At 38.3% G+C, this 18,684-nt stretch overlaps 1 protein-coding gene across 3 annotated transcripts in view; it reads right to left on the reverse strand.

Moving 5' to 3' along the window:
• Positions 1-686: 686 nt before the first annotated feature.
• The window catches only part of PPARGC1A (PPARG coactivator 1 alpha), a 120,417-nt gene continuing 102,419 nt past the window's right edge, over positions 687-18,684 (reverse strand). For all 3 annotated transcript variants that reach the window (XM_047798085.1, XM_047798084.1, XM_047798083.1), the window contains exons 11-13: positions 13,263-13,384; positions 12,781-12,932; positions 687-4,608 (exon numbers count right to left, since the gene is read on the reverse strand). In XM_047798085.1, coding sequence (XP_047654041.1) covers positions 4,505-4,608; positions 12,781-12,932; positions 13,263-13,384 — 378 coding nt within the window. In that variant the 3' untranslated portion in view covers positions 687-4,504. The remainder of the gene's footprint in view (positions 4,609-12,780; positions 12,933-13,262; positions 13,385-18,684) is intronic.

The following is an 18,684-nucleotide window of genomic DNA, read 5'->3' on the forward strand; positions in this document are numbered from 1 at the left end:
GACTCTTACAATGCAAGTAGCTAAGAGTGGGAACTGCCACCTGAAACTGGGAGAGAACAGGGTACTATAATGCATTCTCTGCCATCTCTCATGAGGGCCACCAATCACCCATGCGGCACACTGGACATCCTGACAAGGAGACGTATCAGCAGCTATCTATCAGCTTGTCTCATATTTAACCATATGATGGGGCATGGGAGGTGCAGGGTGGTGCATTCTGTCACCAGTCTTCAAAAAAGATCTATTCCGTGCTGTACACCAGAAACTAACACAACACTGCAAACCATCTAGACTTCAATTAAAAAAAAAAAAAATCTGTCCATTATAGTAGAACTGCTTCCTAAGCTGAATATTTAGCAGGTTTATCACTAGGGGCAGTGGCTTGTACTTAAAATTCACACTTTCTGAGGGTTCGGTTCAAAAACAGAGCTAATCCATTTGATAAAGTTCCAAGTCACTTCTCATTATAGAAATCGCCACTTCTGCCTTTGCTGTTTGAAAGGCGACAAGGTAAAATACAGAAGGTGCATGTTGCCTGCGAGCCGAAATCCATCCATGAGTATGGAAAAGCAGGGGGAGAGGGAGGGTGATCCAGAGAGGAAAGAGATTAAATAATAAGCGATTAATGTGGACTGATCTGAGCAACAGGCCAGGAGTTTGGTCACGATAAATAAGAAAAGCAGAAGTAGATTTGAAACATTCGTTTCCCTTTATTAGCTCAGTGAGGCTGATGTGTACTGCACATTAAAAAAAAAAAATCACAGGAATTTTCATACAATGAATAAAACCACAACAATACATGTAGAATTGGCAGGTGGAAAAAAACGCCCGGCAAGGGCTCAACTAATCGCTCACTTTCCCTCTTCAGCATAGTTCAACCAATAGTATTACACTTTCACCTACAAATCTTAAAGTAGCTCCATCAAATCAGCAGTTCACATTATTGAAAATGTCTGTCACATAGGTACAAATTTAGAATCATCACATTATATTACATGGCTATTCTAGGTCATCTATAGATCAGGTCTTAGACTACAGTGATTGAAGTTCTCATTACAGCCATCAAAAAAGGACACATAATCATTACCTACTGTAAGCTCACATCTAAAGGCATGAAAAGGTTTCCTTTTTTTTCAACTGACCCAACCATCATACCCCAATAGTGCAAAGTTCCCTCTCTGCTGCTTTGAATGTTGACAGCCCAACCATTGCTCTCGGAGTCGTTTAGCAAAAATTGATTTTGTTGCACTGGAAGGATTATTCTGCTACATCTCTTAAAAAAAAAAAAAAAACAACCCACATTTCTAAAGCACCAGTTCGGGTTACCAAAATTGTAGATGTGGTACTTACCACAGCATGAAGGCAATGGCCCGGGGTCATCTAAAAATCCTACAGATCTATGCTGAAATCTGCTTCCAGTGATGATGGGCATGTGTTCATTTCAAATATTCTCTCAAAAAATTAAAAATAAAAATAAAAAGAACACAGTTTACATTTTGATGGGCTACCCACAGTGTCTGCGTAAGATACAAAGGCTCTATTTGGATGGTCTAGTGATTCTCTCGTTGCACTAATTTTAGATGCAATTTGAAGTCCATGGAGTAAAACTATCTTCATGGTAACAATATTTGTCAGGCCAGAAGGGGGGATAAATTAATCCTCAACATGAAATCTGCAGTGTTATCTTTTGATAAGTAAGAAAATAACCCAAGTATTTTACTCATGTCCACGATCCAGGGCCAAAAGGAGAATGTTATTTAAAATTGGATCACAAAACTTTAAAGGCAAAATAGAGAACGCATCTGGTCCTTGAACACATAATATGATGTACTAAGTATCGATTTCTTAAAAATAATTTATTGCTCTTAATAGTCTTTTTTATTATTCTTATTCTACAACAGAAGATACTCAAAATTCAAAAAGAAAGACTGTAAACTTTAGTTTGGCGTTCACACAGAGTTAAAATACCTGCATTTAACCTACAGAACAACAAGAATTAGGCGGATTAAAGATGTGTTACTGTCGTAACGCAGAACCTGTGAACAAGTTCTTTTATTTCATAGTATTTTTATTGCTTTCTATCTACTTAGAAATAAGAAGCCAAAAAATCAAGCAAGCATCTGACAGGACAGACAGTGATTCACTCAGAACACAATATGCTGGTGATAAAATGAATGCAGCTATCAAAATGAGCTGCATTGGCTGGGGGGGAGGGGGTGGTGAATCCATTTTAGAAGACCATGTTGGGCGAGAGAAAGGAAAAGAACGATTAAGGGGTAGGTACGCTGGGTCTTCCAGAAAAGTCATGTCGGCCAAACTGTAATCGAATCTCATTTCATAAACTTGAATACACACTCCAAACTTTACTGACTTGCATTCCAGGGGTTCCACACTCAGAGGAAATCCTGATGCTCAAAAATGGAGGGTTTTTGGAAGATTTTATTGAGTTTAGCAGAAGCAATGTCATCAAGAACGACATCATGGTCACGTCAGAGGCCATGCTAGTGCAAGTAGAAACACTGCTTCTGCAAAAGCTGAATTTCCCAAATGAAACACTTAAACTCCAACCTGACAATTGCCATGCATCCTAGGTAGAAAATTTCCACTGGCTTTATTATTTTCATCATCTCATAATTTATAATAAATAGGCTATCTGCAACTGATAAATATGTCTCTTTAGTAAACAAAGGAATGAAATATCAGTATTTATACAGGATGCATAACTGTAAAAAATACAGATAAATACCATCACATCCTCTGCCAAGGGAAGGAGATACTGGCTTCAAAGATAGTCTTCAGACACACATTAATTATTGTAAAAATCATACTGTAATTATTACCTCAGCATTTTGTATCAAATTAAAATCACAAAAATTAAAACAAAAACAGCATTTTAAAAAGATTTTTGACCTCTAGTTTCAAAACTACTGTTGATAGAGAAAATAAAAACATTTCTTAATGGTTACCCATTGAGAGACTTTACATAAAATCATGATATCTTCTAGAAAAATTTTAGATGAGAAAATTTCATTCCCCTAACAAATCCAGTGTATAAAACTTCAAAGAAAAACAAGCAACAAGAAAATGTGGAAAAATATCGCAGAAGTGGTTAATACCTTTAGGGGCTAGGATATTTCTTGACAAGATGCTTAGATTGAAGCTCATCTAAGAAGGGATGATTGAAGCTCATCGATTGGTTGTGTTGCACTCAACGGACACACACACTGTCCTTTGTTTTTTTTTTTTTTACAATCAAATATATATATAAGCGGTAAGTTCAGCTTCTAAATATGTTAGTGTACAATAGTTGTTTCACCTCATAATTACATTTGAATATTCTTGATTAAGAAAAATTTAGCAGTTTTGAAAAGAAGGCTGCATTTACAGTGCATAGCTGTAACAAAAAAAGAACATCATTGTATCGTATGTACACAAAATAAAAATACTCCATTTAACATCTGTAAATACTTAACTACATCGGAGAATGTAGCAATTACACTAGCTGAACACATCCCAGAGAGTTCTACCCAACTCTCATTATCATGTAACACCGCGCTCGCTCGCTCCTCAGAAAGAACCGCTGAACAAGCTGCACGCTTGACCATTGACAAGGCTTTTGAAATTTGCAGTGGAAGATCAACATTTTGGACATTTACATGGGTGTCAGGAGAAAGGACGAACTACAGAAACTTCAAAATGTTAGGACAGTTTAGCATTCCGGTGCCGGCAGTATCCTCTCCCACCCAGATTCCATGGCAAAAGGAAAAGGGGGGGGAAAAAAGAAGAAAAAAAAGAGAGAGAAAGGATATGAGTTCTACGGAACCTGTGGTTTCTTCGGGATTGTCACATAATCATTACATTATGAGAGAAAGCTTGCTTCAAGTTGATTTTGCACTTTCTTAAAAAAACAGAGTACAGAGGCCGATGCCCAGACATCAGTGGCTGTCATTTTAGGGTGGCTTGTGGTTGGTTGGTTGGTTAGTTTTCTTTCCTTTTGAATTTATGCTTTTTTTTTTTTGCCTTTTGAATAGAATATGCACATTTTGAAGTTCTAGGTTTTACATGTGTCTTCATGGAACTGCTGCCATTTGAAGTGGTTTGCCCTTGCACGCTCTGGTCAGGTGCCCCCAGTCCCCGCCTGTACACACACACTTCCCCCAAACCAGGCAAGCACGCGCACACATGCGCGTGCTCACACACACACACACACACACACACACACACACACTCCATCACCAAGAGACTCAGGGAAAGCAAAGCTGACACCCATGAATAAACATGTGCTTACTGGATATCCATCCTGTCTCTTGCCTCTTCAGCAGCTGTGTTCATGTAAACCATTATTGTTGTTCTTGTTGTATTGTTGTTGTTGTGTTTTGTTTTTGTACAGAGAGTGTAAAGTAGGAGAAATTCCTAAGTATGACTTGCAATAGTCTGTTAGGGAAGGACGCGCTGTCCCGTGAGGTATTCACCGTCCCTCTGTCATCCTCAGCCAGGGAACATGTTACCTGCGCAAGCTTCTCTGAGCTTCTTTCAGTAAACTATCGAAATCCAGAGAGTCATACTTGCTCTTGGTGGAAGCAGGATCAAAGTCATCTGAATTTGAATCTGAAAGAAACCCAAGCCTGGTAAGAGGTATCCTTTGCGGACGGTCATTGACTCAATCATCTCATTGAAGTTTACTTCATTCAATAGCAACTTATCCAATCTATATACTTGAAAAAATACACCCAACATTTATTAGTATATGGTAGTGGTGTGGGTGTGCACATATGATCTATACATATACATGTTTATAGAAGGTATTGATATGTACGAATATTAATATGTATATATATTCCCAGAAGGTATCTATACAGTATATGGTATTGGTATATATACCAATATCTTAATTAGTTAACTAAGAAGGTATTGATATGTATGAATATTAATATGTATATATATTCCCAGAAGGTATATACAGTATATGGTGTTGGTATATATACCAATATTTTAATTAGTTAACTAAGTAATTACGTATTTATATGTATACATATATGCATATACACACACTTTTTTTTTCTTTTTAGGGCCATAGCCACAGCATGGAAGTTCCCAGGCTAGGGGTCGAATCAGAGCTATAGCTGCGGGCCTACACCACAGCCACAGCAATGCCGGATCCGAGTGACATCGTTGACCTATATCATAGCTTGCAGCAACACCAGATCCTTAACACACTGAACAAGGTCAAGGATCAAACCCACATTCTCATGGATACTAGTCGGGTTATAAACCTGCTGAGCCACAACGGGAACCCCTATTTATATATTTATACTAACTGCATATATTTGCAGAGGGTAAGGCGTGGTGAGCATTCAAAACACTCAATTCTTGACTCCCCTTTTTTTTTTTTTTTGTCTTTCTAGGGCCGCACACACGGCATATGGAGGTTCTCAGGCTAGGGGTCCAATCAGAGCTAAAGCCACTGGCCTGTGCCAGAGCCACAGGAATGCAGGATCCAAGCCGCATCTGCAACCTACACCACAGCTCACAGCAATGCCAGATCCTTAACCCACCGAGTGAGGCCAGGGATCGAAACTGCAACCTCAAGGTTTCTAGTGGGATTCATTAACCACTGAGCCACGACGGGAACTCCATCTTGACTCATTTTAGACTTGAACATTCTGGGAGGGAATCAAAACCGACTAACGTATTGCTCCTCAACAGCAACTTATGCAATCATTGTGCTTTAAAAATACGCCCCCTCCCCCTTCCTGGCATGTTAAGTGACTTACCCAATGTTCCTCAAAAACTTAGTTGGAAGGATTAAAAAAAAAAAAAAGCTGGATTAATTTTCCTATTCAGTGGGATTGACTTCATGTATCAGTGAAAGTTTTATGGGAAAGAAACTCCGGTACCCTGAGGGACCCCAGTAACAGTGGCACCAACTCTTCCCAAATGAGAAGGTTTAGAAAAATGCTTTATGTCCAGAGAGGGCAAAGTCAGCCTCTTTACTCATTAATAGGAAAGGAAAATATGCAGGTATAAATAAAGCCATGGTCTTTCTTAGATCTGTAAATGAGTTCAAGTAAACTTTTGTGCAAAGTTCCACGTGCTCCTTCAGGTAGCCCTTAACAAAAGTGATGTATTTCAGCCATGTTGGATGTCAAGTAAAATTCTATTGAATACTTCTGATTTTTCTCCATTGACATCTATGAAATAGTCACATATTTCTGCTGGTCTTTCAGCTTGATAAAGGGTATCTTGGAAATATAATAGAAAGCTTTGTAAACATATTCCTTCTTTGAGAGCCCTTCCTCAAGGGGAAAACAAAGCCTTTCTGGGAAATTTAAACAATCCTATATGAATATTTCCCGTGTTGTTCCCAGATTAAATTACAAAACAGGAATGCTCAAAGTGACAGAAAAAGGGTAATACTAGATAATATGGAGCCTAATCATTGACCTCACAAATTATTGCACTGAAGAGGTTGCAGATCCTTCAAGCTCCCCAGAACTAGGCTGATGTTTTCTCCTAGCTTCACACTACTTTATAAACACACCTTGGATTTAAAAACAAGGAAATTCCTTCATTTTTTTTTTTATTCTCACCATCCCTTGTTTTTACTGACCTTTTTTTTCCAGGTAAGATGAACAATTATCGTCAGCCTCAGACATAAAAAACAGGACAAAAATGGCCAATTTCCCTCACTAAAATTGTAAATGGTCAATCTTAAATTTCACTGGCTTACACCCTTTTCTTCATAGCCTGATGAATAGTGTGACTATATAACTAAAGCCTCATGAGCAGCTGTTGTTCAAATCAAAATCTTTGCTGTAGAGACAAAAAAATAAAAGTCCTGCTCATTGCCAGCGATTAGCCTGAAATCCACTTGCACCATAGATGAAAGTGGAAGTCTTCCAAGGATGACAATCTATGTGACATAAAGTCAGCACAGAACCACTGAAAACATATATGCATATCTTTACTTTGAGGAAATTCAGAGAATATTTTAAATGTCTCCATTTTTAAAAATTTATTTTCTTTCAGTATAGTTGATTTGCAATTATATGTTAATTTCTGCGTACAACAAAATGATTGTTTTATATATATGGGTGTATCTATAACCACAGACACATGTTCATATTCTTTCCCATTATGGTTTGCCACGGGAGACTGGATACAGGTCCCTGTGTTATACAGTAGGACCTTGTTCATCCATTCTATATGTGACAGTGTGCATATGCTAATCCCCAACTCCCGATCCAGTCCCTCCCCTCCCCCTTGGCAACCACAAGTCTGTTCACTATGTCTGTGAGTCTGCTTACGTTTCACAGCTAAGTTAATTTGTGTCACAACTTAGATTCCGCGTATAAGTGATATCATGTGATATTTCTCTTTGAATGATTTACTTCCCTTGGCATGATAATTTCTAGGTACATTCATGTTGCTGCAAAGGACAGTATTTCATTCTTTTTTTTTTTCTTTTCAGGGCTGCACCCAAGGCTAGGGGTCAAATCAGAGCTACAGCTGCCAGCCTATACCATAGCTCATGGCAACGTTGGAGCCCCAACCCACTGAGCGAGGCCAGGATTGAACTTGCATCCTCAGGGATACTAGTCAGATTTGTTTCTGCTCCGCGACAACAGGAACTCCTCAATATTTCATTCTTTTTAATGGCCGAGTAGTATTCTATTGTATATATGTACCACATCTTCTTTATCCATTCATCTGTCAAAAGATTTAGGTTGTTTCCATGTCTTGGCTACTGTGAATAACATAGGAGTGCAGATAGCTTTCTGAATTACAGTTTTATCCAGATATATGCCCAGGAGTGGGATTGCTGAATCAAACAGCAACTCTATTTTTAGTTTTTTGAGGAACTTCTATACTGTTTTCCACAATGGTTGCACCAATTTACATTCCCACCAACAATGTGGGAAAGTTCCCTTTTCTCCATACCCTCTCCAGCTTAAAATTCTTAATTTTGGATTATTCTACATGAAACCTAGAATTACAGTGTTTCTGTATTTTCATTAGCAAATACTGAAAGTATTTTGGTACAGTGGTTCTCTAGAGTTTCTTGACTGTGAAATACGGTGGCTGGTTCTTACATATACAACAACTTTCATGGGTATACTATGTCAATGGGTATCCACAAAATCTTTTTCATTGCTTGAAGAGAGAATTGTTTACATACAATTCTTGAAGCAATAACATCTATTCCACCCCTTCCTCTCCATTAAAGGGAGGATACTGCAACACATGTAAGATATAATGAAATTTTTATAGCCGGTAAGCTATAAAATTTTAAAAAATAAATTGTTATAAATAATAACACTGGCTTAATAGAAACAAATCACATCACAATTGTATTCTTAGTGCTTAGTAAACTGTTGGCACAAAGTCAGTACTCAAATTCCTATTTGTCAAACAAATATATTAATCTCAAATCTCAGTATGTTATAAAAACTGTGATTGAAAATGCAAGTGTTGGGATCTGGGATTGATTTGTCAATGGATGGCAAGTATATATGTAAAGTTACATATATATTCAAAATGTTGATATATAATATATTTCTTTGCATTAATAAAGGATACATGACCAATATATTATTTATTTATTTTTACTTAAGTTCTACACCATAACTAATTCTTGACCAAATTGTTCATATCCTTAATCTGGCACATACTTCTGTCTTGGCTCTACAGTCCTAATTTAATTTTTGTCTTTCCTCTGTAAGAGTTTTCACCAAGCTCTTTCAAATGGAAAGATCCATTTGTTTATAAAACAGTAAATAGAACGACATAGATTGCAGATTCAGATAAACCATACTTAAAAACAGCTTCATCATGGTAAGCTTGACCATCCCTTTAAATTCTGAGTCTTATTTATAAATCTGGCTCCTGAATAGTAACTGAAATCACTGCGTCTTGCATGAATAGTATTGCAGTAACCATTATGTGGCCTCGGAAGCAGAAAAATGGAGATCTCAACAGACATTTCTCCAAAGAAGACATACAGATAGCCAAAGGCACATGAAAAGATGCTCAATATCACTAATTATTAGAGAAATGTAAATCAACACTACAATGAGGTATCACCTTACACCAGTTAGGACAACCAACATTAATAAGTCTACATATAATAAACGTTAGACAGGGTATGGAGAAAAAAAAACCTTCTTACATCCTTGGTGGAAATGTAAACTGAAACAGCAACTATGGCAAACAATGTGGAGGTTTCTCAAAAAACTATACCTGTTTCTGGGCATATATCGGAAGAAAACTCTAGTTCAAAAAAAAACACATGCACCTCAGTGTTCACAGCAGTACTATTTACAATGGCCAAGAAAGACATGGAAACAACCTAACTGTCCATTGACAGAGGAATGGATTAAGAACTGTGGTGTGTGTGTGTGTGTATACACTAAAAAAGAACGAGATAATGTCATTTGCAGCAACATGGATAGACCTAGAGATGATCCGATTAAGTAAAGTAAATCAAACGGACAAAGACAAATATCATACGATAACCCTTACATGTGGAATCTAAAAGAATGATAGAGGAGTTCCTGTCGTGGCGCAGTGGTTAACGAATCTGACTAGGAACCATGAAGTTGTGGGTTCGATCCCTGCCCTTGCTCAGTGGGTTAAAGATCTGGTGTTGCCTTGAGCTGTGGTGTAGGTTGCAGGCGCGGCTCGGATCCCACGTTGCTGTGGCTCTGGCGTAGGCTGGCGGCTCCAGCTCCAATTCGACCCCTAGCCTGGGAACCTCCATATGCCGCGGGAGCGGCCCAGGAAATAGCAAAAAGACAAAAAAAAAAAAAGTTTAAAAAAATAAAATAAAATAATGATAGAAATGAACTTACAAAAGATAAACAGACCCACAGACGTAGAGAACAAACTTATGGTTACCAAAGAAGAAGAGAGAGGAGAGATAAATTAGGAGTTTGGGATTAACATACACACATATACACACTAGATATCACACTACATATACAACAGATAAACAACAAGGATCTACTATATAACGCAGGGAACTATACTCAATATTTTGCAATAACCTATAATGGAAAAGAATCTGAAAAATAACATATATGTATATATGTACGTCTATGTGTGGGTATATATATATATATATATATATATATATATATAAACTATAACTGAATCACTTTGCTGTATACCTAAAACTAACACAACATTGTAAATTAACAATATTTCAACAAAAAGAGCAGAGACATGGGATGTATGAGCTAACTTAATTTGGGAACAAACACAAAAATTTAAAAATTGGTAAAATCTATCCAAAATGATGGGTCACCTTACTTTTGGTAAAATTAATCATTATCACATAATTTTCACTTTTGTCTTGACATACATGTAAGCTCCCAAGCCCGGTAAATATCTAGCGTATGCCTACATACACCTTATTCAGTGCTCATGGCCTAAAGCACTTAACTTGATGACCTCTTCAAGTGACAAAGACAAGATACATATGAGGTTGTTCAGTTCCAAAGATGGGGCCTGGTATTGATTCTTCCATTTTAAAATAACTTGAAATCTCTCACCATCATTTTTATTATAATTATAGCTACTAGTTATCGAGAACCTATTTTATGCCAGACACCGTGCTAAGGGCTTCGCAAATATTTATTTAATCTTCACAACAGCATTACAAGGCATTTTACAATTGAAGAGCCAGAAGCTGAGGGAGTTTAATTGCTCCAGATCAGAAGCCTACTCAGCTTTCAAAACCAGGCCTGCAAGATTCCCAGACCAGGGCTCTTTCGAGTACACCATGCCTAAGCTCAGATTGACTACCCTTCCTGCAAGTGTAAGGCTGGAGGGAATTGGAACAACCCATGCTACAACGATGCACATCAAACACACTCTTCAGAAAATACAGAGCTAGCTTAGCAATGGCAAAATTTCTGTTGCTGCTGGCGAGGCAGAGCAATAACGAGAGGGGAAGCACTCTTCTTAGAAATATTTCAGGGAGGCTCCAGTTCAATTTGGAAATCCCATCCCATCCTCCCTCCACCAGTGATGAATCATCATCTAAAGGCCCCTCTAGGTAGCTTATTTTAAACTCTGGATGTTTTGAGAGACTAGAAAACATTCTGGCCTTCATCACTGAAGAAAATAAGTCAAATCAATTCAAGACTTCCATCTGTCTTGACTGTGTTTATCAGCCAACATTTGGACAAATGACTTGCCACCTTTTATATTTTCATCCCTAGGCCTCTATTTCTCTAACAGTCAGCTGCCTCTTCCCTGCTTCACACTATCTATTTAGCTTGTGAAGTGAATTACAGCATATTCTCCCTGAACGATGCACCCCACCTGTATCAATTACTTTAGGAAGACATCACTTCAATGGAGGGAAGAAAAGAATCCCCGTATTTGGTATTCACCTTTCTTCTTTATACCAAGCCAAAGCACTTATGGCTCAACATATAAGAATGCTTAGGAGCAGATTTATATGTAAATGTCACGATTATTATAAATTGATTTAAATAATTGTGTCATAGGCACAGGACATTTGCCATTTTCCCTCCTTCTTTCTTCCACTTAGGAATTTAAAGGCTTACAATACACACATTTGCTAATGAATAACACGGAAAGGAACAAAAGTAAAATTGGACAGGAAATCAAGATGTCCACTGTGGCATTATTTATAATATCAAGAATTAAAAAATGTGTTTAGCTATAACGGAATGATCAAAGATAGTAGCACTATTCATCAAACAGAATGTTGGACAACCATTAAAAATGTATTGGCAAATTATTTTTAACCCTGTGAATCACAGCAGAAAATGAATTTATAGAATATTAATTGAGAAAAGTAGAATTTAAATATATATGTATATAATATGACCTCAAATTTTAAAAAATTAGACATTCTGAGACAAAATACTGAACTGCAAGGTAACAGTGCGTATCTCTAAGTGATAGCTTGATAGGTGATTTTACTATTTTTCTTAATTACTTTTTACATTTTCCAAATGTTACCCCTTGTGTCTGTACACATTTTATAACAGGGAAAATGAACACCTAGCTATGCTTCAGTTTCTTTATCTGTAAAATGGGGATGACAATAATAATATCCACTTCCTAGGGTTGTTCTGGTAACTAAATGAGAAAACGTTTGCAAAGCCTCGGCAAAATGCCTAGCGTATGGAAGCCCTCCAAAAATAAGTGTTTTTTGTTTTGTTTTGTTTTAAAGAAAGTATAGTGTAATTTAGTATAAGAAATTTTACTTTCTCCTCTCAAAATGTAATTTGTAAAAAACGTTAACATTTTTAAGAGTTTGTAAGATAAAAGGGAAAAGAGAATAAGATTTCTGCATATCCTGTTCTACAGAGCAGTGATGCCAACGCTAGAGTTTGCACAGAAGGGAGTCAGGGTTGGATTTAGGATTACGGACATAAAGACACACACACACACAAACATAAACACGAGCAGACACACACACTGCACAACACATACACATAACAAGTGCACACACAAATCATAACGCACCACCCACACACAAACACGCACAGGGTAGAATTTCAGCATCTGGGCAGAGAGCAGAAAGAATCTGCTCCTGCTCCTTGTTGCCAAAACCTAAGCTTCTTGCTTCTGAAACCGTCTCGTGCATTACAAAATAAAAATAAGATAAAATCTGTATCCAGACATCCCCTCTAGTAAAATAAAGTGATGGGCCAACCCAACGTGCCTACGCTTTACCCACACTTCCATGCTGAGCTCTGCATTATGGATTCCTCATTCCATGGACAGTAAAATCCATACCTAGGTCTGCATAGTTAGACTTGAAAAATTGCTTGCGTCCACAAAAGTACAGCTCGAAGTCAGTTTCATTCGACCTGCGCAAAGTGTATCCATTTTCAAGAGCAGCAAAAGCATCACAGGTATAACGGTAGGTAATGAAACCATAGCTGTCTCTGCAATGGACAAAGAAGAGAAGTTCAAAGCTAGTGGGAAGCATTAGCATATATGACTGTAACCCTTTCTGCTTTGGAGACTCGGCTGGTGCCAATGACGGAACCACTGCATCCATTTATCAGTGTGATTGTCCTGTCAAGCAGCTAAATACTTACTTCTGGGACAGGAAATCTCAACTAGAAAGATTAATAAATAGGGATGAAAGAAAATAAATAAGGTTCTGAACTCAACATGTCATCTGTCAAAGCATTCCCATCCTAGTAATCCTATGGCCATAATTTTTTACATATGTCAGCTTCTAAACAAGAAATAATCTTGAAGATTCTCACCCATCATCCCGCAGATTTACTGTGCACTCCTCAATTTCACCAAAAACTTCAAAACGGTCCCTCAGTTCTGTCCGTGTTGTGTCAGGTCTGATTTTACCAACATAAATCACACGACGTTCTTCCTAGGTGGGGAAAGTGAGGAGAGACTTGCTAGTTCCAGAGACTGGAAAGAAGCTGAATGCTAGAAACATTCATACAGGTACAATCGTGCATAACGAGAATCCCCAGAGCATGCCAGTGACAGCAAAACACACGCTGAAACGGAACAAAAGACTCCGCTTGAGCCAAGTTGTACTTTCTACTTCTTCAATATCACTCTTTTCTCTATCTCACTCTTCTATTTCAATCCATCTCTGGTCCTTTGTCACACGAAATTTAATGTAGTACAAAGGAAATATGTGTAATGCAATCTCTTTATCACTGAATAGCTGAACCACACCTATTAAGCATTTTTTTTGGGGGGGGGCCTGCACCCACAGCATATGGAGATTCCCAGGCTAGGGTCCAATTGGAGCTACAGCTACCCGCCTACACCACAGGCACGGCAATGTTGGATCCTTAATCCACTGAGAGAGGCCATGGATTGAACCCACAACCTCATGGATCCTAGTCGGATTCATTTCTGCTGCGCCACAATGGGAACTCCAACACCTATTCAACATTTTTAATCTGTGTGCCTCGATTATTAATCTTCAACATTGGTGAGAAACTGACCAGGCTTGCAAAACAGTTTAATTTCTCATTAACTCAGAATTTTAATAATAAGATGTACAGATTTTTGCAGTTCAATTGATAAATAATTGACATACATTACTGAATAATTTTAAGGTGTATAGCATGATAGTTTGATATACAAATTTTGAAATCCCTCAAAATAGTGATTCTTAAACTCTGGTCTAAAAACAAATTACCTCGGATGGTTATTAAGAATGCAAATTATTGGGGCTTAGTCCAGCTGTATTAAAAAAAAAATTAGAAGGTAGGGGTCAGTGATCCTTATTTTTAACAAGAACACCCCAGTGATTCTGATACAGGTGGACCAATGACAATAATTTTAAAAATACAGTCATAAAATATAGGGCATTTTAAGCCATTGGGTCTCTGAAGAATAAGAGCTATAAAAGAGGCTATAAATTTCACTTCGCCAATGAATCTTATTTTAGGAACAGATGAGAAGGGTGTGGCCTAATTTTCACAAGCGGAGTCAATACCATCATAATCTGAAAGTCAACAGCAATTTATAACTTACAAAATATGGGAAGAATATTTTATAGCCTGAAGATGAATTAGTTTTTTTTTTTTTTTTAAGAACAAGAGTGCATTCTTAGTGTAAGAAGTCATCTTATATCTCTTGTTCCCAGAAGACAAGCCCAAAGATGATGATGTCTCTCCAAACGGAGAAACGGTTTTTCAAGAACAGAAGAAATTAATATAACAAATGTGCTTACCAGCTAGTCTTTATGTCTGTGCAGGACAAACGAGAATGAAATAAACTTGAGGTTGAAGAGATTGAAATTAGAGGGGGCAGAAACTAGGCAACAAAGGATCAAGGTACAGATAGAGCTTGCCTAAGAGGTTTCCCCAGATGTGCTGAGAACATCTTGCCTTGGATTTGGGCTCAAGACAAAGAGATGCCCTATGTTATCTACTGGACACAGATCCTTTTCACACGCCCAGTATTTAGCAAAGGACCCGTTAAATTGTGAACACTCAACAAATGCTCATGAAATGGAACTGAACAATTCATAGACTCTATAATATCTATCCTCCTAGGTGATATGATCGTTTATACCTCATCTTCTTTTACGATGTGTAACACTCATACTTCCATTTTCATCAAGAAAGTTCCTCTGAGCTTCAGAGTCAAATAACCAACTACCTATTGACATCTGAGGTTGGATGTTCCCTGGGTACCTCAAACTAGACCAGTGTTACCCCAACCAAACTCTCTAGTCCCACCCTCCTCCCAGTGGGGTTTTCTGCAGTGTTCTTGTGTCAGCGAAGTTAACACCATATACCTAGTTATTCAGGACGAAAACCTAAGTGTCTTCCTTGATTCTTCCCTCTTAGTCCCCTCCATGTACCCAATCACTCATTAAGACCTGTTGGTTTTCATTTCCTAAATCTCTCTAATCTGCCTCCTTTATTACATCTCCCCTAAATCAAGCTCCCAGCACCTCTTTCTGAACTAGTATAATGGCTTCTTCATTTGGATGGAGTGTCTGTTTCCCCTCATACAATCTATTCTTTCCCTTGAGTCAGAATATTCTTTACTAAGAGAACAAGAGTCCGATCATGCCAATTAAGATCTAGGAGTTCCGGAATTCCCGTCGTGGTGCAGTGGTTGACGAATCTGACTGAGAGCCGTGAGGTTGCGGATTCGATCCCTGTCCTTGCTCAGTGAGTTGAGGATCTGGCGTTGCTGTGAGCTGTGGCTCGGATCCCGCGTGGCTGTGGCTGTGGTGTAGGCCGGTGGCTGCAGCTCTGATTGGACCCCTAGCCTGGGAACCTCCATGTGCTGCAGGTGCAACTCTAGAAAAGACAAAAAAGACAAAAAAAAAAGAAGAAAGAAAAAGAAAGATCCAGGAGTTCCCATGGTGGCTCAGCAAGTTAAGAGCCCAACAGTGTCCAAGAGGATGCAGGTTCAATCTCTGGCCTTGCTCAGTGGGTTAAGGCTCCAGCTTTGCTGCAAACTTCAGCATAGCTTGCAGATGTGGCTCGGATCTGGTGTCACCTTGGCTGTAGTGTAGGCTGGTAGCTGCAGCTCAAATTTGACCCCAACCCTGGAACTTCCATATGCCGCAAGTGTGGCCATAAAAAGAAAAGATCTAAAACATGTCAGTAGTTTCTCACAGCATTTAAGGAAACACCTAAATCATGAACAGAACTGACAAGGTTCTGCAGGGTCTGGACCTGTCTTCATCTGGGGCTTCACCTCCCGCATCCCATTCTCTCCTTCCCTGTATTTCCAGCCTCACTGATGGTCCATCAGTCCCTAGCATATGCTGTGCCACTTGCTTGCCTAAGGCTTTTGGACAAGCTGCTCCTCCGTATTCCCAGACTGCCTCTCCCTCCTCTTCACCGACATGTACATACTTTGCAGAATTACACTGATCTCAACAATCATTTCCTCTCTGAGACTTGAGATAAGTCCCGGTTCCTATTGTAAGTTGCTCTGGTAGAACACTTTACTTCTCCTTTGTAGTTCTGGGCCCAATCGTAATTAAATAATTAATAGTTTATTCAGTGTTGAATGTCCATCTCCCCCTACAATGAAAGCAGAGATCATATCAGTCCTATTGACTATTTTAAGGACACCTAAAACATAAGAATCTTCTTAATGAAAATCTGCCGAAAAATCAATCGTTTGCCAAACCATGAATCCATCATTTGCCAAGCTTAGGCCCATACTCTTCATTCCATCAAAGATGTCTACGTGGTCCTTACTCCCTGAGATTCTCTAAGATGATGGAGAACGAAAACCAGGTTTGGTGCCTTTTCACAGGAAAAGTCTTGCCCATGTACCTCAGCAGAGTAACAAAAGTTTCCATGATTTGTTCTTACAGGTTTAAGTGCAAAGAGTATGGCTGCAGGACTCTCACTTTTCTACCTTTGTTGAAACAATTGGTAACTGACCAGATGACATACAGCAAGCAGAGCAGGCTGCCTGATTTGCTTCCATGTAGATTGTATGTCTCAACTGAAGGCTGCAATTGTGTTGTTCCAGAGCACCCAGCACATCCTGGAGGTCAATAAACATAAATGAAGAAGCTCATTCTGGGGCAGCGCTGCACGGCAAAGGAATCATCATGCCACATTCCATTCTATTTACGCAGCCAGCTCCAGCCAAACAGCCAAATGTGATGGCACTGTTATCTAAACTTCCTGGCGCCTGCCTGCACAAGGGTTATGTATTTTTTTAATGAGCATTTTTAGGAAGGTTACTACTGTATAGAGGAAAAGGAGGGGGAAATGTAGATGGGAGAGAAAGAAATTGAACCATCACAAAGAAATTGCAGAACTACCATTATGGGAATACACACAGCCTATGTTCCCATTCAAGGAAATTCAAAGTTAAAGCTCAAATCGACCATATGCACGTCCATATGCAGACGTACTGGGATAGTCTCTGAATTGCTTCTTTATACAAAAGTGTATGCAACAATAACCCCACAAAGAAGATAAACCAGAGGACCTTTTATGTCTGATACCGATATATTGTGCAGTGAAAAGAAGACACAACTTAGACGGGAAAGAGAAATCCAAAGAGCAGGTCCACAATCACTTAAATTGCCTATTTGACTATCATCTCCTTTTATGCAATATAGGAATGGGACCACGTCTCGCTACCTTACAAAGATGAGAGATTGAATACATGTTGAAATTCTCATTTGAGAAAATGATTATTAGAGTGCTTGGTTTTCCTACTCCTAAAAATGAAACTAAAAGGCACCTGAAGGTCTAAAAAGCAAAGACAAAAGTCTTTCCAAGATTGGCCAAAACGTCTAGCAAAGAACCAATTTTTTTAACATGTTGCTGTTTTATTAGACAGATGAATAGATTCTACATCTTTAAAAAAACCTTAACATTGGCAGCCAATTTTTCAAGACATTAATTTCTAAACAGGAGATGAAAGGAAAAGAAATCAAAATGCTTAATAACATTTCCAACTTCTTAAAGGCTTGGAGGAACTCTAAACCTTTGGAAAAAGCTTCTTGAAAAATGATTTTCAGACCAGTTTTTACCATCGAGGAAAATGGAACATTTATCAAGTATCTTTTAGTTTCAATTTTCCCAAAAGCTAGTTTGCTGATAGAGTGGATAATAAAATTGAAGATTTGTGTTTCAGTAATAGTTGCCTCATTACATCAAAACACAGAGGATAAATAAAGAAAAAAACTGACTGAATTAACCAAGTTTGCATTATCAAACTCTTTATCAAAAAGTATAGATAGAGTCCCTCTCAGTTAGCTGGTGAAAACATACAATGGTTGTTTTACATCAAATAATAAGCTACTCGTGGTAAAAGGGATTTCACGAAGAAGAAAAGAAAATTAATAGAGAGATAACATTTTCTGAATTCTAACATATGCCAAGTACTGTGCTGGATGCTTTCTTGTGGGTCACTTCCATCAAAATACTCTGCAATGCTAGGCAGCAACAAGGAACAGACTGATATAATTTGCTTATCAGAACTTTTATTCAACATTTCCAAGTCAGAATAATGTAAAAATCCCTCCTTCTCCATTAGGGAATCTGCATGTCCCTTTGGCAATGAAAAGGTTTAGGTTCATTTTCAAATTAGTTAAAATCTAACTTCCTCAAAAATACCAAGGATATTACAAATACCACAGATGGGATGAATGGATTAAACTCCATGCCACCTCTAGAGTGAACGGTACAGCTAGGTCCTCTATCTAAA

Source organism: Phacochoerus africanus, chromosome 10 (genome assembly GCF_016906955.1).
Source record: "Phacochoerus africanus isolate WHEZ1 chromosome 10, ROS_Pafr_v1, whole genome shotgun sequence".
NCBI lineage: Eukaryota > Metazoa > Chordata > Mammalia > Artiodactyla > Suidae > Phacochoerus > Phacochoerus africanus.